Source organism: Lissotriton helveticus, chromosome 4_1, assembly GCF_964261635.1.
Source record: "Lissotriton helveticus chromosome 4_1, aLisHel1.1, whole genome shotgun sequence".
Taxonomy (NCBI): domain Eukaryota; kingdom Metazoa; phylum Chordata; class Amphibia; order Caudata; family Salamandridae; genus Lissotriton; species Lissotriton helveticus.
Genome location: NC_136063.1, coordinates 1,937,664,966 through 1,937,688,230, shown reverse-complemented (window position 1 = coordinate 1,937,688,230; position 23,265 = coordinate 1,937,664,966). Strand labels below are relative to the sequence as shown.

Below are 23,265 nucleotides of genomic sequence, written 5' to 3'. Positions count from 1 at the left end.
TTCCTGAACACTTTTTTCTACATCTATCTGAACCTGCTCAGGTATCTCGAACTTTTGTTTTTCTTCTTCCTGACTCTTCGCCCTATTACCTATCTGTTCCTCCTCAGACTCCTGGAACTGAGACAGATATCTGAAATGTCTTAGTATATTGATCTCTCCTTATCTGTTCCTCCTCAGCTATTGGCTTTGATTTCTGTAATCTGAGTACGTTCTTCTATTCCTGGCTCATCCTCACTATCACTCTGTCTATCTAAATAAGTCTGACTTCTGGTTCTCACAACATCTGCAGGAATATCAATCACTGGAATCCATTCATCCTGACTGGTGCTCGGTTGTTTATCATCAACTACTTCTGAATCACTTTCTTGGGACTCTTCAGCTACAAAACCTTCAGCTTCAGTTTCATCGGGTTCAGCCACTCTTTTAGTATGACTTGCATGGATCCAGTTTGGAATTCCTAGACATGTTACTGCTGTAGTGATAACCAATATCACTTGTGTTGGCTTTCCCCACCTTGGAGCTAGGCAAGATTCTCGTGTATGTTCTTTTACCACAACCCAGTCACCTGGAATCAGATCATGTGCTGGAGTTGTTTGTCTGGTGACAGCATCTTCTCCAACCTGGTGAGAGATAGAACGCACTTGGTCAGCCAGTTCTTTGCAGTACTCTAGTACTAAGTCATCAGATATATTTATCAGCTTATGTCCTGGCACACATGCCTACCTCAATGCTCTTCCCATGAGTTTTTCGTGAAGACTCAAGCCTGTTTTTCTGTCTGGGGTGCTTCTGAGTCCCATCAGAACAAGAGATAAAGCATCTGGCCATTCTTATCAAGTTGATTCATATATTTTTCCCAATCTTGACTTGATTGTGCCATTCAGTTGTTCTACCACTCCAGAAGCCTCTGGGCGGTATGCACAGAGCAGCCTTTGCTCAATTTTAAATGCTTCACAGATTAGACCAATTATTTCATTATTAAAATGTCTTCCTCAGTCTGATTCAATTGTTACTGTAAAACCGTAACGTGGTATGAGCTCTCTTAGTAGTAGTTTTGCTACTGTGATGCTATCATTCCTACATGTAGGGTAAGCTTCCACCCATTTTGAAAATAGGCAGACAATGACAGGAACATACTTCATTCCTCTGCAAGGGGGTAACTGAATGAAATCAATCTGAAGTCAAATAAAAGGACCTTCTGCTTTCCCAATCTTTCCTGGCAACACTAGTTCTCTTTCCAGGATTCATTTGTTGGCAAGTTAAGCACCTATGGCAAAGACTTTCTGCAAAATTCCTGAACTTTGCATTGAACCAAGTTTGCTTGAATAATCTAGTCATGGCTTCCCGCCCTAGATGAGAATCACCATGGTACATGATAGCTGTAGGGGCAAGCAAACAGATTGGCAACAAAGACCTTCCATCAAGGTAAACAATGACACCATCTCCAGCCCTTCTCTGACATACTATTTTCACCCATCCTTCCCTTTCGTCCTGTTCTGCATCATTTTGCCTCTCACTTCTTCCCACATTTTTACTCTCTCAAGCAACATAAGTTGGCAGCTGTTTCCATTTGTTTCAATTTTCTGATTTATTGCCATTTTATTTTTGGTACAATATTGAGCTAATTGGTCAGCATATCGGTTACCTGCTGTCACTCTGTCGTTTCCAGATTGGTGAGCAGCACACTTGACCACAGCTACTGTTTCTGGTAATTGGATTTCTTTTAGCAAATCTTTCACGAAATTTCCATTTTTGATAGGAGTGCCTAATGAAGTCAGAAACTCCCTTTGCATCCAGAGTTGGCCAAATTCATGCCCAACTCCATAGCCATATTGGTTATCAGTATAAATAGTCACCTTTAATGTTTTCCCAATTTTACAGGTCTTTGTTAATGCAATTAATTCAGCTACCTGTGCAGATTTGACTTCAGGTAAATATGATGCTTCAACTGGACCCCATAGAGTACAAACAGCATAAGCAGCACTCAAACATCCTTCCTCATGTTGCATGCATGAACCATCTACTAATAGCTCATGTTCTGAATTTATTAGTGGCTCTTCTCTTATATCTGGGCGAGTTTTAGTACAGTATTCTGTAAGATCAATGCAATTGTCAATCTCATCTTTAATTTCTGCAAAGTGCGAATCAGGTAGTAATGTTGCTGGGTTCAGAACATTGCACCTAGCAATAGTCCCATTTTCTGCACCTACAAGAATTTGTTCATACTTAGTTAGCTGACTAGGTGTTAGGTACTGAGTTTTAGTCCTGGTCAACAAAATCACAACTGCATGTGGGACATATACGGTTACTGGATGTTCCTTAATAATGGACTCACTTTGCTCAAGACTCATGCAAGTTGCTGCTACTGCTTTCAGACATCCTGGCAATGCTGCTGCCACTGGATCCAGTGTAGAAGAAAAATATGCAACAGGACGTCTCATCAGACCATGGGTCTGAGTCAGAACTGAAAGTGCACAATTGTCTTGTGTATCACAAAACAATGCAAAATCTTTTGAATAGTCAGGCATCCCTAATGCTGGAGCTGAACACAGACAATCTCGTAATTTTAGAAAAGATGACATGCTTTCATCATCCCATTCTACTGGATCTGTTGCTCTTTTCTTTGTCATTTGTACCAATGGTTTTGCTAGAACTGCAAATCCCACAATCCATTGCCTGCAGTAACCTACTACTCCAAGAAACATTCTGATTTCTTTCTGCGTTTGAGGTAGATTCATGTTTTGAATTATTCTAGTTCTTTCAGAAGTAACCCTCTTGACACCTCTCTCTATCTGGTGCCCCAGATATTTCACTGATGTGGTACAATATTGCAGTTTCTCAGGTGATACTTTGTGTCCGCCTTTACCTAAATTATTCAGTAAAGTAATACTATCAGTTACACAGTCTTTTCAATTCTTAGATGCCACCAACAGGACACCTATATATTGCACCAAGACTGATTGTCCGGGCAACATTAGAAATTCAAGGCACTTTTTCAAAATCTGATTAAAAATCGATGGACTTTCCGTGTCCCCCTGAGGAACGCGATTCCAAACGTAGATATGGTTATCGAATTTGAACGAGAAAAGATACTTGCTACCTGGATGTAATGGTATAGAGAAAAGTGCATGGCATAGACCTATTACAGTGAACCAACCTGCTGCCCATGGTATTTGATATCAAATCACAGCAGTGTTTGGCACAACTGGACAACATGGTTCGACAATTTTATTAATTTTACGAAGGTCTTGTATGACCCTGTACTTTCCACTCGGTTTCTTAATGCCAATTATGGGTGAATTACATGGACTGCTCATTTTCTCCTGCAAAATTCCTGCTTCAACCAGACGTTTTAGTTCCAGTGCAACTCCTGCTTTTATTTCTGGGCTAATTTTGTACTTACGGATATTTGGGTAAAATACACTTTCTTTTACATCACTTTTACTGGGTCAACATTCGCCATTAATCCTACATCTTTTCCTGTGAAATCCCACACTTTAGGATCTACCGTATGTTGTAATTCTTTTGTCAAGTCTTCTATGGTAAAATTTTGTTTTTCAGTTTCTTGTTTTGCTAACATAATTTTATATATTCCATATTCATCTGGAGTTTGAATTTCGACACCATTTGGTGTACAAAAGAGAGTACAGATCATTTTGCACAGCAAATCCCTACCTAACAGGTTTACTGGACTGGAATCACATACAACAAACTTGGGCATTTCTTTAAAATTGCCTATTTTGACTTCCATTGGTTCTGTAACTGGGGTACTAATTTGTTTATTAGAAACGCCCACTACTTTGATGCTTCTCCCGAGAGGGGTAGGTTTGGAACGTCTGCTGTTCTCACAGTAGAACCGGTAGCGTCAGTATCCAACAGAAAGGTAACACCATTTCCTTCAACTTTCCCTCAATGTATTGACCTGACTGATCTACCTGCAAGGATGCGCCAAGTACACACTCCTCGTCCTCCCCCCTCAGGCACCATCAGAAACTGTCTTCATCAAAGTATGAATCACTCAAAAGAAATTGGGGTGTCACTGTGTCCCTTTTACCACTTCCTTCCCAACTTGTGGTATCTACACTGTAGGTAGGCTGACTACCAGGGTTTGGCATAGGTGCCAATGGTAACTGGTTTTGTATTACCTGTTGTTGCTTCTTTTTCGATACCTCATTCTGCGCTGTGAATTCAAATTATTATTTTGCACATTATTATTTAATACACCCTTACACTCGTTCTTCCAATGCCCCAACTTGCCGCACTCATGACAAGGACATTTCTTTTTAGCTTCACCTCCGTTAAACTTTCCCCTAGGTTTATTACCATTTCCATCTCCTTGAGTCTGAATATTTTAATTTGGAGTTCTTGTTGCTCTGCTAATTTTACCTGTGCCCACATTACTCTACCTTCTAAATTCTGTCGTTTATTGTCCAATTCATCTTCACAATATTTTGCATATTTGAGTATTTCATCAATAGGTTTGGCCTGCCAACAGATCTTATGATCTTTAATCCATTTTGAAATTTCTGGTTTTAGTCCAGACACAAACCGATAGATGAAACGCGTCATGTCTTTAGTGTCAATGTTTTCCAAACCACTATACGGTTTAAAAACTTGTAAAAGATGTTCATAACATGCATGCGCAGATTCAGCTTTATTCTGGATAGTTCTGTCTATTCTAGTCCAGTCTGTCTCTTTTGGAGGTACCTTTCCTTTCAAGTACAATATTACCTGATTATACTTCTTAATCACCTCATCTGATGGTGCTCCTGTTTTTGGGTCTCTAGGATACTCATCACTTGGCCAGTCTACTGCAATTTTGCATTCTGTCCATAAACCAACAGGAACAACAATGTCAAATAACCCATCTAGATCTTTTAAGAACACTTTTGAGACTTTTACAAATTTCTCGACCTGCCTGTACCATTCAACAGGTTTCTCTCTGAGTTTTGGGAAATCATTTGTAAATGACAAAATATCCTGTCGGGACCATGGGACATGTACATAACCTCCACCTTGCACTTCTCTCCTTGGACACAACCTTTCCTGTTTCTTTCAACATATATTCTGATGCAGTGCTTTTGAATGAATGAATCAATGAGTACAGATTTGTATAGCGCTGGCTAGCCGGGGGCATCCCGGGGGCATCCCAGCGCTTTTCCCTTGGGTTTCTTCCTTTTTCTTTATCCATCTAGCTTTCCATCTATCTAAATCACCCCATTTTTGCAACAGTGATAATAACTCTTTGATCTGTAATTTTCGACCTGATACATTCATATTTTCCAAATCTTTGTCAGAAAATTCAGCTCGGTTTGGTTTCTGTAACACGTTCGATTTCCCAATATCAATTCCTATTTCATTTGCCAAACTAGATAATTTTTCATGAAATATTTTTGTATTTCGAGTGATACTTTGACATATAAACAACAATTCATCTTCATTTAATTGCATTCAATCGATCTAATTCCACATTTCCGGCAATCATTTCTTCTAATTCAACTCTTAATTTTGAAATATTCAATTTATTTGACTGTGATTTTGGTTTTTCTATTTCTCGAGACCATCTTTCAATTTCTTCTTGGGTAACTACAGTAGCACTTCTCGTACCTGAAGAAGTTTCTATTTGTACCTCTATGGAATTTACAGGTGTAGTTTTTCTAGCTGAACTACTTACTCGTTCTCTTATAGGTAAATCCACCAAAGAAATTTCTGACTCACATTCACTTGCTCGATCATCCACTATTAATGTTTCTTTTCTTGACTGTACTACAGGTGTAGTTAGAACCGGAGGTCTAGAACTGGTTTATTTATCTCCATATAAAGGAACAACATGACCTATAGTCTCTGGAATTGTTAAGGCTTCGGATTTACATTTAACTGTGTAATTTTCTGAATTAACTAATTTCTTTGTTTATTTATTGCTTCTCATTCCTTTTCCTGTAATACTTTTTCTAATGATGCCTCATGTTTCACTTGCGGAACTAAAGGTGGCTTTAAGAACAGAGCACTAGGATTTGCTTGTTTTGCTCTTCGTTATAAGGAGGTGCATTTTTCATTAGTAAATCCTCCAAGTATTCATCTTCTGGATCAGCATTTGTCATTAGATTTTTTGTTTTCTCAGTACTTTTACTCCCTGTTTGTTCTTCTAAGGCTCGGACAGGATATAATCCTTCCACTAACATGGACTGTCTCTATTGTTTCATCTGCTTATCTCTCGTCTCTTTAGGAAATTTAGGATAAAATGTATTTATACTTTTATCACTTCTAGATCTTTCATGCTCAAAAGCCTCTGTTTCCCATTCCTCTAATGCTTCGTATCGGGTTAATCTAGGTCTTGGATCTAATTCATTCATGTGTGTTCTTAAATTGTACAAACGTCTACCATTAAAGGTACCATTTTCTGGAAATGCCAAAATTCCATCATCTTTTGTATATTCTATCCAGTTTTCTAACCCTATGCAAGTGTGATAGCCCCTTTGAACCATCATGTATGATGCAGGCGTATTCGGTGGTGGAATAATAATCCCTTCTCTGGTTTTAATTGGTTTATCCTTTTTAAAGAAATTTTTAACTTTCTTGACAAATGACATTTTTCTTTTGTCTCCGTATATGATATAAGGTCTCCCTCTAATCATCTGTTCTTTAGCAAAACCTAGATAATTTCTATCTGGTCTATTTCCTATGAATCCTGGATCTTAATGCCACATATATTTTATGCCTCTTTACTTCGTGATGATACTCAGATTGTTTACTAAAAACCTCCAATAGCAATGCGTCTCTTATTTTCAATGACCAATCAACAGTTAGAATTCAAATATTTCAACCAATGGTTGCGCAGGTTTTCTTGTGAGACGAGTTCTCATGCTCCTGTACTCACCCCTCCTTTACAATATTACCTCAGCTACACACCCGCTGTACCAACCAATACCAGTGCTGCTCTGGGTAACGTCAGCGCAGCTCCGCAACTGACTCCCTCCTTTCAAGGTAATACAAGAACTTTCTTCTATTCACTTTTAAATGTTCATTTTCATAAATTAACAACGTAAAAACATTTGCCACTGTGCCTGAGTAACTAATTCATAGAAAAAGATGATTTGCTTTCACTGCGAGTAACTCCCTTCCGTTTACTCTTCATACACTACAAGTAGATCCCTTCCGTCTACCTTTCACACAAGAACCTGTTACTCCCTCAGGCTTACCCTTTTCTTAGTTATGTAAGGCCAAAGTTTCACCAACAAACCCCTTTGCTGTCAATCAAGCTCAGAAGAACCTTCAGTGTGACCCTTTCCAGGTGATATCACACCAAAGTTTTACTAGCGAACTCTTTGCTATCAATTATTCACACATTTATACAGAAAAGTCCCTAAAACAGAATTTCCGGTTTTACCTAACCATGCACTTACTTCCTTGGAAAAGTGACCTCACTACAGAGTGGTTTCCATTTGCCACCTGTTATTCTGCCCCCGGGGATTCCAGACAAAACATAAAATAGGTACGAACAGTTTTGGTTAATTACATAAATCAATACAATCAATAATCAATAATTGATCAATAATCGATACATAACTAACTACCAATCTTAACTATTCCCTAACCATCCTCTGCTACCAAAATAACTGATAGAGCGCGGGCTCACCTGGGCCCATATATCTATATATATTAAAACAGGTAAACCTACACTCAATCAATTTAGATTTTACCATTCAGGGTCCATACCATTTGTCTTACCAATCCAAGTCATTGATATACATATAGTCCTAAAGGATCAAGGGAGTTAGCAACAAAATAGGCAGTAAAATAACATTTTGCATTTTTTAAATAACCACAAACTCGGGAAATGTATAAATTCTTTATCTAAGAAAATCTTTTGAATGTTTGAAACCATGAAATCAATAATTTCTTATTCTATTTAGAACGATGAAGATTAAAACAACATATGCAATAATTTTTGAGAGAAATATCATTAAGCATTTCGACAAAGGGTGGGTAAAGAGAAAAGGAAAACAGTACAATGACAAACCCACACTTTAGAGTTACCTAGAATGGTGTGGTGACCAACCCTGGCCACGGGTCAAAGAATAAGAATACCAAAGTACAGGTGCCAGCAGGAAAGAACAGGTGCAGATCAGAATCAGGACAGGTTTCGGACCAAATTGGATCAGGACAGGACCACCACAGGCTAAGACCAGCACCACAGCTAAAGTTCAAACAACAGCGTTGTAAACACTCTCTGCAGCTAACAGTCGAACCCCGATTGGGTCATCGAACTCCTTCCCAGAACCCCGATTGGGTTATCAAATCTTCTGACAGAGTGCTCCACCAGCACCTCTGCTCTCGATCACTTATTGAGTGCGTTGGGTCAGTGACATGTCAGCTATCCGGGCAAGTCGGACAATCTAACCAGCTAAGCCTACCCTAGTTATGCTTTTTTCCAGGTCAGTGTACCACCCCCAAATGTTGCAAATGTGTGAATCCCACAATTTTATTGGACAAAGGATGAGGAGTAGTCATCACACCATATTGATATGAGGTAACTTGTCAATCATGTATTCAAATGTTCCCTCCCATAACTTTATCTTCCCATGTACTTTCCACCCAGTAGTGAAATGTAACAATAAGACATTTTAAACAAATTATTAAATTTCAGCTTCCTCTGGCAGGGTGAGGAGTTCACTCTTCTCATAGTTCTTGCCATCCATGCTTGATTGGCATGGGTTCAATGCCACAGCTTCAGTGGCTCGGGGCTTCTTTCGCACAGACGCAGTCTCTCCAAAGATGGAGTTTAGCGGTACATTTAGGCCCAAATATGATACACGCAAGAATAGAAAAGAAACAGTTTTAGAGACACAGAATAAAATGAATGCACTGTATACCACTTCTTTCACTCTATTCACATTATTTTATTCTAACTATTGCATTAGATGTTAGACAAAACATACAGCTTAGCAAAGCAGCGATGCAAGCTTCTTGCATGTTAGTTCTTCAGAACAGCCATCTTAGTTCTAGTGCGCAGAAGCAAACGTTTTCCCACCAAGCATGTCACGTGAGTGTGACAGACGCATGCGCAGTAGAAAATCCCGCGTAGCAGCAGCCATTTTAATGCAAGCAGATTATAGTTAGTAAAGCACATTGTCAAGCTTCCCCTAAATACCTAATATATTGTGTAATGTAATATTAATATGACAAAACATGTTAGTTAGTACATTAATATTATTTTCGAGAGGGCTGAATACAAACTTTACGTGTGCAACCTTGCTCCATCACCGTACAAAACTATACCTCAGTAAATATTGGCCTCCTACTTTACCCCCACCCCTCCACTAAACATGTTCCCCCCTGAAACAATAATAAACACAACTTGCAAATTCCAAACCGTTTTTCCCCTACCTAACTAGGTAAACTTCCTAGGTTCTTTCATAACTGTAACTATACTTCATTATACCACAAATGACCTAGGAAAAACACCCCCAAAGAAACATTGCGAGTCACAAGAGCACCTGCTCCAGCGGCAACGCCAATACAAAACTTCCCCTGCTCCCAAGAAAACTACCTAACATAAAAAAGTAATAGACTGCATAAAAAAAAAAAAAAGGAAAACGAAAAGCCAAACATTTTATTGGGAGGGAGGGCGGGAAAAAGCTAGTCTGCCAACAATCCTCCCCACAGGCTGTCGCGTCACAAACCACTAAAATGGTGGCCCGTGACCTAAAATGGCCGGCTATATACCCCACCAGCCCAAAAATAGCCTAGCCCTAGCCATGGAAGCCCAAAAACTGCCCAAAGGAGCCCAAGTAGCCCACTGGGATCTGGCTGCTCCCCGGCCCAAAAACCCCCAGTAGGGGCAGGCCTCCCGCTGGTCGGAGGTCCCCCCCATAAGCCCTATTGTGAGAGATGCATTTACTAACTTCAATAAAGTGTATTCAATACCACTTTTCAAAGAGTAAACCTCAACTGTTCGCCCACACTAAATGCTGAAAATGAAAAACTGAACAAGCATTAGCAAAGCAAATGGGTGCAGCATTGGCTGCCAATGTTTTGGTTTTGCCAATCTATTTTTCAGGGGGCGGGGGGTTCTAAACGTTTTTAAAAAATCATTTTTGCTTCATCAAACAGACTTGTTGTTTCATCAAAAAGCACACCTTGGGCCAGTAGCACATGGCACCAATGGAGGCTATTTTTTCTATGAAAGGGCACATTATGCAAGAGTAGAATGCCATTGCTCAGTGAAGTTAGAGCATGACTGCAGTGAGGTAAACCATTGCCCCATTCTCTGTGCTGGAGTGGGTGGAAGAAAAATATGAATGGCACAACAACAGACATAGATCAAGAAGGCTGGTTAACAGTTTCTATAAACAAGTATATTATACACATAGTTATTTTAAAATTAAAAGGGTTTCGCTAATACCGGGCATAAAAAAGAGTTCCTTGCAATTCAGTGAGCTTGACGTATTGCCTGGATCCTTTTTTTCCAATGACAAGGGCTATACTTGTCACAAGGATTGACTGAGTGCCCATAAGCTATGTTGAACTGGCCTGCCACCCTATTGATTGTGGATGAAGTTGGCCACCCTAATAAACACGAAGGGATCGCAACAACTCCATCCTTATGCACCAGGTGATAGGGACACAGAGAGAGTGCATAGGATGTTCAGTTGGAGTTTGGCTTATTTAGCTGGCTCTTCTTGGATGCTGTGAGGGTTCCTATGTGCCTGACAGATGTTAGCACGGGAGCTGTCTTTATAAATGTGTCCAGATCTTTAAACACCATACTTACATGGAAGATGTAGTAAGAACTTAATCATGTGAGTATTGTACCCTTTGTGCCAGATGTCATCCTGTGGTAACACTATTCATGACTGGGCTACGCGAGCTCTAACCTGAGGACCAAATCCCAGACATCTAAAACAAAGGTAGCAGCTGGTGCTGGTGTTCAGCAAAAAATAAATACACACAGCGCCCAGTGTGTGGTGTGGAAAGTGTTCAAAATATGCATCAAAACATAATGCTCTGTCATCACCACAGACTTGATCGTGCTTATGCAACAACCGTACCTTTATTAATCAAAAGAGACTTGTTATGGTTACCTTTAACTGACTACCTTTCCAGGCATGCTCCCAGACTAGTTTAAAAGTTTCCTTTCCTTCTCATTGTAATTTTAGTAACTAAATGCATTGATTATGTTTTCTAAGTTGCCCTTTTTTCCCCTCTTCTCCCTTTTCCCTTTATCCTCCTCTCCCCCTTTGACAAAATGCACACAAAAGCTCTGTTTATTGGTATAGTTATTTTTTTCCCTTTTTTGGGGAATGCTGTTACACTGTTTCTATTTATCTGATGCCCTATTGTTCTTTATTATCATTTACTTCTGTAATGATGTTTTACGTCGCATATTTCTTTTCAATAAAGCTTTCTAAACTAAAAAAAAACATAATTAAGAGTCAGTAAAATTAAAAAAAAGTAATGTGTTCCATGAAATCTAAGGAATTCGCCGAACCTTTCTAAGGAATTCTTCTTACGATGTCTACTTCACGGAAGAGACTTTCCACGTTTCATTAATTATAATTCTTATTATATAACGGCTTATTTTTTTTTTATCTCATAAGTCAGTTTTCTTGTTATATTCATAATTGCCTTTTTTTCAATAGTGTGTTATATTTGCCCAAATCCGTCCCGTTTTCGAAGTGACCCAGGGTTTCTATGTTTGCAACAGCCTGCTGGTTTGTTTCTCCTCCACACGCTCAGATGTTGCAGCTGCCTTGGCGCGTTATGCACATAGAGCGTGTCCTCGGTGGGTGTTCCTATGGATATGTCACACTCGCCAGCACCACCTGGCGCAGAAGCACAGCCATACCTCAGTGTGGATCTCCGAGTCTGAGGCGGCTCTCTGCTTCCCCTGAAGGATTCTGTTGAATGTGACGACTTCGACTAAACCGTTCGCGGCAAATGGACGGTCCTAGGGGGATTTCAACGTTGCTGAACCCTACGCGAGGTAAGCAACGATGTTCATTCTTTAAAAGCCGAGGGCTTTTTGGGGAGGAAATCTGCTGCTCGTGAAATAATGGCTTTGCTGGGTGGGCTGCGTGCCCGCGCGGACACTGCTGCCTGTGCCTGCTTTGTGCAGGCGGACCTTGAGATTCAGAGAAAAGCAGCCCGGAGAGGAGGGGGGCGGCGAGCAAAAGGGGGAGGGGAGCGGGCGGGAGGGGCTGACTCCTCTCCTGGAGCTCAAATCACAGAAATAGAGAATACGGGAGGGGCTGGGGCGCGCATCCATCATTTTATCTTCGTCCTGAGGAAACCAGATGTAAAACACTGAACACCAACAGGTAAATATAAACATCGCCGGGAATATGTGTTTTCGACGTCTGTTGCCAATCTGTGACGCTTCCTTCGTAAAGTGAAATGTATTTTTAATCCGGCTGCATGTTGCTCTTGCTGTCATGCTTGTGTTTGTCGTGCTCCACCTTCACCTCTTCTCGCTAGATGTGTAATGCAATGTAGGTTCACTGCTCTTGTTCGGGGTAGTCTATTGATTGTGTGTTTTTTCCCCACTGGGCAGGCCTCTGCCAGGAATTGCAGCCGGCACAGGTGATCTCCAGTCGCCCTTGGCAGCTGATGGAAGGATGAGCAGTCTCCCCCAGCCTCTCCTCGGAGCTCCAGGGGCGGCATGGCTCTACTGTCCCTCCCCTTGGAAGGTTGTCTTTCTTACCAGCCGCATGCTCTGCCAGTCTGAGGAGCAACAGAGAAGCCCAGAGCTCTGCGTGGGAGGTTTGTTCCGCACCCCCCTCGGCCATGAACATGGATGTGTGAGGATGGTTCTGCTCCAGTGGCCTTGGACGTAAAATGGTGTTGGGCACTCAACCCACAGCTGCCACAAGTGGATATGTGAGGGTGATGTCCATGTAAGAGATACTGGTGCCTAGCACCTGGGCGGCGGCGGCGTGGGGACAATGCATGTGGTGAGACTGCAGGGGCGCAACAGGTCCAGCAAGATACACCTGAGGGGGTGTAGGACTTGCGACTGACTATGCTCAGCAGGCTCCTTGACCGCAGGTTCCCGGGCAATGGCAGCCATGGTCACCTCCCTGCCCAGCCAGCAGCCTCCCTTCCAGACTCAATCCTGAGGATCGCCCTCCTGGCAGCACTCCTCTGCCTCTCCCTCTTCGGGAACATTGTGCTTCTGGTCGTTTTCCAGCGGAAGCCACAGTTGCTGCAGGTTGCCAACCGTTTCATCTTCAATCTGCTGGTGGCGGACCTCTTGCAGACCATGCTGGTGATGCCCTGCATCATTGTAACTTCCATGCCTGGGATTTGGCCTCTTCACCATCGGCTTTGCGAGGCTGTGGTGGTGCTCATGCACATCTTCGCCTTCGCTGGGGTCAATACCATTACTGTGGTGTCTGTGGATAAATATCTGGCCATCATACACCCCTTATCGTATCCCAGCAAGATGACCCCAAGGCGAGGGAGCATGCTCATCCTGTGGACGTGGTTCTTCAGCATTGTTCAAAGCACTCCTCCTCTTTACGGCTGGGGAAAGATTGATTTTGACCGGAACAATCACATCTGCACTGTTCTGTGGGCCACCAGCTACTCCTACACCATGATAAGTGCTCTGCTTTCGTTCATTCTACCAGTCAGCATCATGTTAGGGTGCTATGGGATGGTGTTTAGAGCCGCCAGGAGGCAAAATGCTTTAGTCCATCCCATACAAGTCAATGGGTCAGCCAGGCCAGATAGGACAAGAGGTCCGGCAACCGATAAAAACAGTCACTCACGCCCCCTTTACCACTGTAAAGCAGCAAAGATTATTTTTGTCATCCTATCTTCCTATATTATAAGCATGGGTCCATACAGTGCCCTGAGTATGGCCTCTTCAAGTGCTGACCTCAATGTCCCACAATGGGTGACATCCTTAGTTTTCATTTTGTTCTTTTTGCAGTGTTGCATCCATCCATACATATATGGTTATATGCACAAAAGTTTGAAAAAAGAGTTTATGATACTTCTGTATGGTTTCTTCTGCAAGCAAGTGCAACCACAAAATGCCACAGTCGATAGCTATCTCATTCTGACTGACGGGAGGATTTTCCAATCCCACTTTTCGACTGGGCCAGCAACAAAACTCTTAGAAGACGAAACCAGTATCTCTGTGATCACTGGGAAGACCTCAAACCACCTAACGGTGAAGGACATCAGAAAGGAAAGTACCTCAACCAGTCTTTCTCCAGAAAAATGACCCAATGTCTTAGGCAATCTCAGAGCAGGCCATTCTCAGTGTGGGGTGCTCCTGGCAACAACCTCATTGCTGTGTCACGGGCTAGGTATCACACATGGTTTGTAGCCTTGTGTGGCAAATGCTTGCACTTTGGTGCGGGTTCCAAGCAGTTGAGGGTTCTAGCGCTGCACAAATCCCTGCAGGACAATGTGACATAATTGCCAACCAGCGCAGAAGAGAAGAGAAGAAGCCCTCATTTTAAAGGATTCGCAGCACAGTACAGTCAGGAGAGTGGATCACACCCCTTTAGAATGCACATTGTCACTTTAAAATATATCTGTATATTTTAAATAGACTCACAGAACCGCTCAGTGGCTCCTAAGGCATCAGTGAGAAGAGCCGCCATGAGATCAACTCCGTAAGTAAAGGCAATTAAGCCCATAGTAGATCCTGTTATCCATCCCATCTCAAAGAGGTACTGATGCAAATGTACAGAACGCGGGCCCAGGAAGAGTGCGTAATCCCGCCAACTAGGCTCTGGCGTTAAAGTGTTAGGGAGCTGGCCCTTCAGGATTAAGACTGCACCATAAGTATCTGCAAGAGCCCACAGTGGAAATGGAAGTTACAAGTCTGAAGTCGTGCAATACATATGATTTTATTAGCAAACATAAGCCACGCACAATAAATACGACACAGATGACGTGTTTAAGCCAGAAGCCTTGTGGAATCTCATTGGGGTTGTTTGTGAGGTTGTGTTTTGTACACAATGCCTTGAGTGTGCACATGTCCCCATGCATTTTACTCTACAATGGAAGGGTACTAGAGGCTCCGGTAATTAATTTGTCTTAATTAGATAAAATACAAACGAGCTTGAATTCCAGCTGGCATTGTGTATCTAGAATGTTTGTGGCCCTTAGTGATTGAACTGCTCTTCACGTTCAGTGCCTGTTGTGGGAGGGGAGTGCTGCCTGATCGGTACAGTGTGCCTGTGAGCGTGGGTTGTGTAACTGGGATTGTTCCACCGAGAGAGAAATTGCACAGGTTGCAAATGCTGACGAATCTGTGACCAGGCTTTCTTTGCAGACATGTAATTTAAAAGGGAATATGTTATATTGTAATTTGTTGGTTACCCTGAAAGTATGGAATAGATTTGACCCTCCAGGAGAAACGCTAGTCACGCTTGTTATAGTATCTTTCTCAAATGTTCTACATTTCTGTAGGATCTGTAAATTAAATGGGAGCACGGGACAATTAAGCAAGAGATGGGATGCAATGAAATATTTATAGAAAGCACAAGCCTTTGTAACCCGGCATAAGCACTTCCCGTGAGAGGCTAATAGAGGGCTACAGGCAACGTCATAAAACATGTTTCTCAACCCTCAAGTGGTAAATGAGCCCTTTAAGCCCATAGAGAGAAATGCATCTTCACATTTAATCACTTACACTTCATTTAATGCAAACATTTTTAAAAACACAAAAGGGCATCTCCCAGCTGTGTGATAAATACCAGGCTTTTGTGGAAATGTATGAGTGAAAAATCTATGTTACAGACCGGAGTATATGAAATTAAATCAATATTTGCATCTATAAGCTGGAAGGTTGACACTGCCAAAACTAAAATGTGTAGTAGGACTTAGGGTTTTAATAATACATTTGAGGTTATTAAATTATCTATTTGTATTTCCTTTTACCAAAAGGGCCTGCTTTATGATTTAGGAGTTGTATGCAGGTAAGACAAAAATCCTTAAGGCTTTGTGCCCTCACAGTAACCTCATAGTTTGGTGTTCTGTCTGTTCAGAGGAATACAAGAGTTAACAGGGGCATTGTTGGATTCCTTTTGGAATACGAGCTTCCAGAGTAAGTTAAGGATGACCAGATCCACAGCAGATTTTCCTGACAACCACGGACTATCTAAAGGAGAATGGTTTTTTGTGTGAATTTCTCTAATATATGTTAAGGACCCAGTCTTCCTGGACTACACTAGATATCTCTTTTCTAGAAGTTATTCTTGCACCCGAAGTATTGGTCATGCAGTTTTGTATATTAGTTTTGTGTTGTTATATAATGCACATTCGTAAAGCTCCATAACCCTAGTGGTGCAACCAAGTGGCTTGCTGCTGGAAGTGCCTAGAAGACAGACCGCAGTCATCAGTATTAACAGGCACCTCATTAACACTTTAAAAAGGGGTGTTACGTAGGCGGGGATCAGTAAGAGAGTGAACATAGGTGCCAGGTCACAGCTGCGTAGCGTGGGTTGCCAGCGCCCCGGGCAAGGCAAGTATTGCGCACCGTAACCCGTGGACCGTTAGCACTTCCTGAGTACCTTCCACTTTTCTTTTAGAATTTTGAACCCTTAAGAATTGTGTGCCTGGGGTGAGCTGGGGTAAGCTTCCCTGTGTCCCTGCCCATGCTACGTCACTGCCTGGTTACTCATTTGTCAGCGTTTGCACCCTGGAAGTAGCTACATAAAGAGGTTTGAGCAGGGTGACGGGTGCGAGCTCTAGGGGGCCCCTTCAGCCCAGTACCCTGTCAGCATAGCTCCTGAGTGTGGTCGGAGGGGGGCCCCTTCATGTACTGTGCAGGTGGGCCCCTCAAGTTTCGTTACGCCACTGGTTCGTAGGTGTCTCTGTATGTGGGTGCCCTGGAGGGTGACCCTGCAACTGGGATATAAACCCCCCCCCCCCAGAGCCCTCTGTGAAGAGGACCTACTGCAGTCAACATTACTAGCCTATTTACTTTCGTTAAGCTCATGGCTGTGTGTTCTGCTGCAATACAAACATCCACCGTATGCTGATGGTTACCATTGATTGGACAGGTCACCTAGTGCCACCATATAGGTGCTATACATGCTGGGCCTAAGGTAATGCAAGATCCACCTATGGTTCAGAATCTGTTTAAATGTCCGGGTGCTGGAGGATAAGGTGAGTCTTTCATTATTCCCTCAGGCTGAAAGTCGGCAGAGCTCTCTGGGAACCAGCCCAGCTGATTGGCTCCAATTCACTGACCCCGCTGAATTGTGCCCTACACTGAAATGGGACATCTTGGTTAAATGAATTAGGGGCTATGAGCTGCCTCTGGAATGCCTGTGTTTGACGACCTCTGAGTTTTTTTCGTTGATGCCCTTTGTGTGTGATGGGGTGCCCAAAGGTCATTGGTGCTTAGACTGGGCCGAGATGCTATGCAGGTGCCTAAAACAAGGAGGAGTTTGTGGGGGGTGGGGTGGGGGGGGGCGTAAAGAACTTTGATATAGGTTCTCCTCTTCACTTTGGTGATGCCATTCGCTACATGATTTGCAGATTAGCAACCCGTTTATTTGGCCTTCTGCAATTACTACGTAAGTGGTAGCTTTGCTCTGATTAATCTGAAAGTGATTTTTGCCAATTACTGTCCGGACAGGGACATCTGAAAGATTTTCAAGAGGGGACTGTACTATTGACAGGAATTCATGCTGCTGTTTAGCTGCCATTGCATGTTTGCAGTGGAGTCTAATGTTGATCATTGGGTTTTTCTTTGTTCACGGTGGAGATTTGGTGTTATTGAAGGGTGATGACCAGATAATTTAAGGAGGGTGTTTTAACTTGGTGTTTACAGCCAACCAGTATTTCTTCTATTTCAACCCTGGTTAAGTTAATGGTGTTTTCAGCTTTGTAGATGTAGATAGAGAGCCTGGATCCACGGTGCACCGTGATTGTGAGAGTGCGCTAAAGACACCTGCAGATCCTTCTTTGGGGCATGAAGCTGGTGCTCTCCCTTTCCTGGACAACCACGTCTGCTACAAATTTAATTTACATTTTAAAAAAGAAGATCTGGCCTGCTCAATCAAGATAAGGCAGTTGCTGTGACCTCGTCACTACGTGACAACAAATAAAGTCCTTATCTTCAGGAGAATATTTTTTTATTCACATAATGAAAGCGAGAGTGGGGCTAAAAAAAGATGCTCACTCAGGCTGTCATGTAGTTTCCACCCTCAGGTCGGAACTGCACATTTGTGGATGGCATAACTGTTGGGATGGTGCCAAACTGATTCTATGCACTCCCTCAGAATAGGTTGTCCCAGATAGATTACAGAGACACCATGAGTGCCGCTAAACCTAGATGGGTAGCAGATGGTTTTGGCAACCACTGAACATGACAACCCTGATCCCCCAGGAATCATAGAAATAGATCTAGAACCATTTTTCGTAGTCACTCATGCTCTCGTACTCTCAGAGAAATATAGAAAGAAGACACAGTGGGACATTTTCAATGTTTATTGGACCAACATGATTCTTGTATAGAATATATGTGCTGCAATGATCAATAGACAGAAGCAGATTGAAGTTATTAGAAGTACCAGGACAGTGAACATCATAAAAAGTTCCTCCATCATGCTGAGACAATGTATGTATACAAGCATATAAAACAATATAGAAATCTGTCATACCCTTTATACAGTCCCTCACATAAGGCAAGGGCATGTGGGTTTGCTCTGCCAAGAGTCCCTGTTGTGGGTGATCCAACCCCGGTTACCTGACGGGAAAGAATGTAAGTGCCTGTCTTGGTCACAAACTGTATATCCTTTGCAGAGATATCAGTAAGCTGCTGGGCAGAAGCTTCAGCATGTAGAAACCTCGCCAATGACAGCAAAGTACTCCTATTACTAAACTTGGAAATGCTTGTTTATTTATAATGAAAAGCATCCTTGAGGCTCCTGGGCAAGCCAGCATTGTTATGGTCTATAGATAGCCATGTCGCCTCGTGCATGAAGAATAGAACAACATTTGCACAATGTGTGTCAAGGAATTGTACATGGGGTTCAAGGGATTGTGATAATGGTCTTGTGAAGTAGAGTCTTTAAGCAAAGCAGTTTCAGAGAAACAAATTCAGCATTGTCACGCACACAAATGCGTGTAAAGGGTTATTGTGTGAAAGGGGAATGCAATGTAGGAAACATGTATGTGGTGGAAAATGGCAGCGTTCCTTCATGGGCGTAACTAAGACGCATGACACGGCCCTACACAAGCCTCCAGATGTGAAGTCCTACAATAAGTCAAGCGTTGTCTAGAGAGTAGTTGAAGGCTGTGAGCCAAGAATCCATGGTTTTCAACAGTATTCAAGATATCTACAATAGGTCTTGCTCGCAAGAAATATAAAGAAACCCCCCTGGTTAACCAGCCTATGATATTTAAAAGGCTAAAACTATTAAATTCAAATGAAATTTCAGACCCTTATGTTAAAACAAAATATCATCCAAATCAGGTGTTTTCACAACATATTGGAGATATGGACACCAGAGAATATAAGAAGCGATAGCCCTGCTGATTCTGTTCTGCCACATCCTAAGTCTTACCTTTTTATTAGAGTCATTTTGCTCCAAAAGAATAATCAGAACAATATAACACTATGGCTACAAGAGCATGGCATCTATCTATCCTGAAAAACACCCCTTGCATCACAAAAGATCTGCCTGTTAGTTTATTTCTGTTTGTTTTTTACAATTATTCTTGTTTTTTCCAGGACTATTTTCTGGTAAGAATATATATAAACAATATATATACTATAAGACAGTACCTAGATATCACGATATTATGAGTTAGTTTGAGTAGGCTTAATAATGTATAGAAACTAGCCTTTTAATGATGTCAAGGAATATTTTAATGAAAAGTTATTTGCACGTGGAACGTGGAGTCTCTAACTTAGGAAAGGCAGCCACTCGAGATATATGGGCGTCCTCTCCAATCTTAAATCAAATCAATCACTTTAATCGACATGCAAACAAACTGCCATAAAAGCATAAATACACAAAACAAAGAAACAGCAATTGACAAGTGATACAGTCATGATATGCTAATGGCACATACAAAAAAACAACTAGAGCAAACAGTAGCCAATGTGTGCAAGCTAAAAAAAAACCTTCGAATTGGTCAAGGCAAGATAAAATACAACAAATTGTATTAAAATAGTTCAAAACGATTACAATAGCATCAAAGGAATGCAACAATAAATACACCCCAGGCACTTGTTCTCCTTATTGCTCAACAAACTCTGGAATAAAAACCTTAAATGCCCGATATATGCTGAGCCCCACCTTCTTCAACCTTTATGTTCAGCCACTAGCAGCAGTCGCCAAAAAATGGGACCTTACCATCGTCTCATACGCGGACGATACACAGCTGGTGGTGGCCCTTACGGAAGGTACTGACTCGGACTGTGCTAGATTCAAAGCCGGTTTGGCCGATGTGTCTGAATGGATAACTGCTAGCTGTCTACAATTGAATGCTTCTAAGACCGAGGTGCTACTGGTTGGTAAGAATACTCACCTTTGGGGTGATCATTGGTGGCCAACTATATTGGGTAAAGCTCCTACGCCTAAGACAGAAGTAAAAAATCTGGGGGTCTGGCTAGACTCGTCCCTTAGCTTCTGTACTCACACCAAAAAGGTTGCCGCCACATGCTTTGGCATTTTGCGCTGCTTGAAACCTGTATTAAAATTCTTTGACCCGGTTACTAGGCAGCTAATTGTCCAGTCTATGGTTTTGTCTAGACTGGACTACGCCTGCTCTTTGCTATTAGGTGCTAATCAAGCGGAAATTGATCGATTGCAACGCATCCAAAATGGGGCCGCCAGAGCCTTAGTTGGCCTTCCTCGGTTCAGCTCTGTTTCGGCCACCATCCGGAGGCTTCACTGGCTCCCGGTGGCCCAGCGTATACAATTTAAGACCCTATGTATTTCATTTAAAATTCTTAGACTTTCTACCACTAAAATGCTTGGCTCTCTGATGAACATGTATGTGCCTACTCGGACTTTACGATCGGCTGGCCAAAATTTAGTTAAAGTGCCCAGGATCAAACGCAGCCGTGCAGGCGGGCATTCCTTTCAACTTTTAGCTGCTAAACTTTGGAATTCTCTTCCAGCCCGTATCCGTGAAGTGGAAGGGCTGCTAGAATTCAGGAAACTTATTAAGACCTACCTTTTTCCGCTTAGGTAATCCTTTTCGTTCCTGCCTGGCTGTCTTCCAACCCTCCTCTCTTATCTGGTTTCAGTGCCGGGTCGCCCCTTTGCTGGGGCAGCTGAGCGCTCTATAAATGTATGTAATAATAATGTGATAATAATAAATCACTATCGAGCCTATTCACTGAAACTTCCAGAGTAACATGCACAAAAAAGGCGCACTAATTCGCCTTAACAGGGTAACAAGCATACACAAGTACAACATTCTGGACTACCTTCATACTGTGTTACCCCGGTCACACGACCTACCTGATTACTCCTCCCGCCTTCACCGCCGCCGATTGCTGGCCACGCCCACTTTAGGCCACGCCCCCTCCCGCCCTCCTAGCTTCATAAGCGCTGATTGCTAGCGCTTTGTGAAGACCGAATCTCCTGAGTCGGAAAGCCGGTAGAAGCACTAACTGCATTTTACTGTGTTTTAAACAACTTTTATTCTGTTGGTATTTCGCGCTGTCACACGACCTACCTGATTACTCCTCCCGCCTTCATCGCCGCCGAGGCTGCTGGCCACGCCCACTTTAGGCCACGCCCCCTCCCGCCCTCCTAGCTTCATAAGCGCTGATTGCTAGCGCTTTGTGAAGACCGAATCTCCTGAGGCGGAAAGCCGGGAGAAGCACTAACTGCATTTTACTGTGTTTTAAACAACTTTTATTCTGTTGGTATTTCGCGCTGTCACACGACCTACCTGATTACTCCTCCCGTCTTCACCGCCGCCGAGGCTGCTGGCCACGCCCACTTTAGGCCACGCCCCCTCCCGCCCTCCTAGCTTCATAAGCGCTGATTGCTAGCGCTTTGTGAAGACCAAATCTCCTGAGGCGGAAAGCCGGGAGAAGCACTAACTGCATTTTACTGTGTTTTAAACAACTTTTATTCTGTTGGTATTTCGCGCTGTCACACGACCTACCTGATTACTCCTCCCGCCTTCACCGCCGCCGAGGCTGCTGACCACGCCCACTTTAGGCCACGCCCCCTCCCGCCCTCCTAGCTTCATAAGCGCTGATTGCTAGCGCTTTGTGAAGACCAAATCTCCTGAGGCGGAAAGCCGGGAGAAGCACTAACTGCATTTTACTGTGTTTTAAACAACTTTTATTCTGTTGGTATTTCGCGCTGTCACACGACCTACCTGATTACTCCTCCCGCCTTCACCGCTGCCGAGGCTGCTGGCCACGCCCACTTTAGGCCACGGCCCCTCCCGCCCTCCTAGCTTCATAAGCGCTGATTGCTAGCGCTTTGTGAAGACCGAATCTCCTGAGGCGGAAAGCCGGGAGAAGCACTAACTGCATTTTACTGTGTTTTAAACAACTTTTATTCTGTTGGTATTTCGCGCTGTCACACGACCTACCTGATTACTCCTCCCACCTTCACCGCCGCCGAGGCTACTGGCCACGCCCACTTTAGACCTCGCCCCCTCCCGCCCTCCTAGCTTCATAAGCGTTGATTGCTAGCGGTTTGTGAAGACCGAATCTCCTGAGGCGGAAAGCCGGGAGAAGCACTAACTGCATTTTACTGTGTTTTAAACAACTTTTATTCTGTTGGTATTTTGCGCTGTCACACGACCTACCTGATTACTCCTCCCGCCTTCACCGCCGCTGGCCACGCCCACTTTAGGCCACGCCCCCTCATGCCCCCACGGGCTTATATATAAATGTGTAACTTCAGGAAGCGCAGCGGACGAGCGCAGCGGGCGCGCCGAAGGCGCGCCTAAGGCAAGCCCGTCTGCGCCCGTCAGCGACGGGCCGGGACTAGGGCTATGATCCCTGGCCCGTCACCCCCTGGTATGTTACACACTTACTCTAGGGAAACTCTACTTAAGTTCAGGTCACCACTTTGCGCTTACTGCACCATATTGAATCCTCTCCATGCCCCTTCTATCTGTCCAGCCTGTCATCTTTCCCTTACGTCCCTCCCCTCCCTAACTAACATTGCATTATCCGACTTTCCTCCTATATGTTCCACATCCACACCTACAGTTACCTTCTCAACTCGGACATTGATTAGCTTAAACTGCAGATCCCTAGTGAAACACAGGAGGGAAATATTTGACCTCCTTGTCTCTGAGGAACCT

At 43.1% G+C, this 23,265-nt stretch overlaps 1 protein-coding gene across 2 annotated transcripts; it reads left to right on the top strand.

The window, feature by feature from the left end:
* Positions 1-11,890: 11,890 nt before the first annotated feature.
* Positions 11,891-14,917, top strand: GPR101 (G protein-coupled receptor 101). Of its 2 annotated transcripts, none has more exons than XM_078685957.1 (2): positions 11,891-11,983; positions 12,551-14,917. In XM_078685957.1, exon 2 carries the CDS (start codon positions 13,019-13,021, stop codon positions 14,228-14,230), a length of 1,212 nt encoding a protein of 403 aa, XP_078542083.1. In that variant the 5' UTR covers positions 11,891-11,983; positions 12,551-13,018; the 3' UTR covers positions 14,231-14,917. The 2 variants fall into 2 exon arrangements, with proteins under 2 accessions (XP_078542083.1, XP_078542082.1); XM_078685956.1 differs by lacking the exon at positions 11,891-11,983 and adding an exon at positions 12,278-12,317.
* Positions 14,918-23,265: the final 8,348 nt, after the last annotated feature.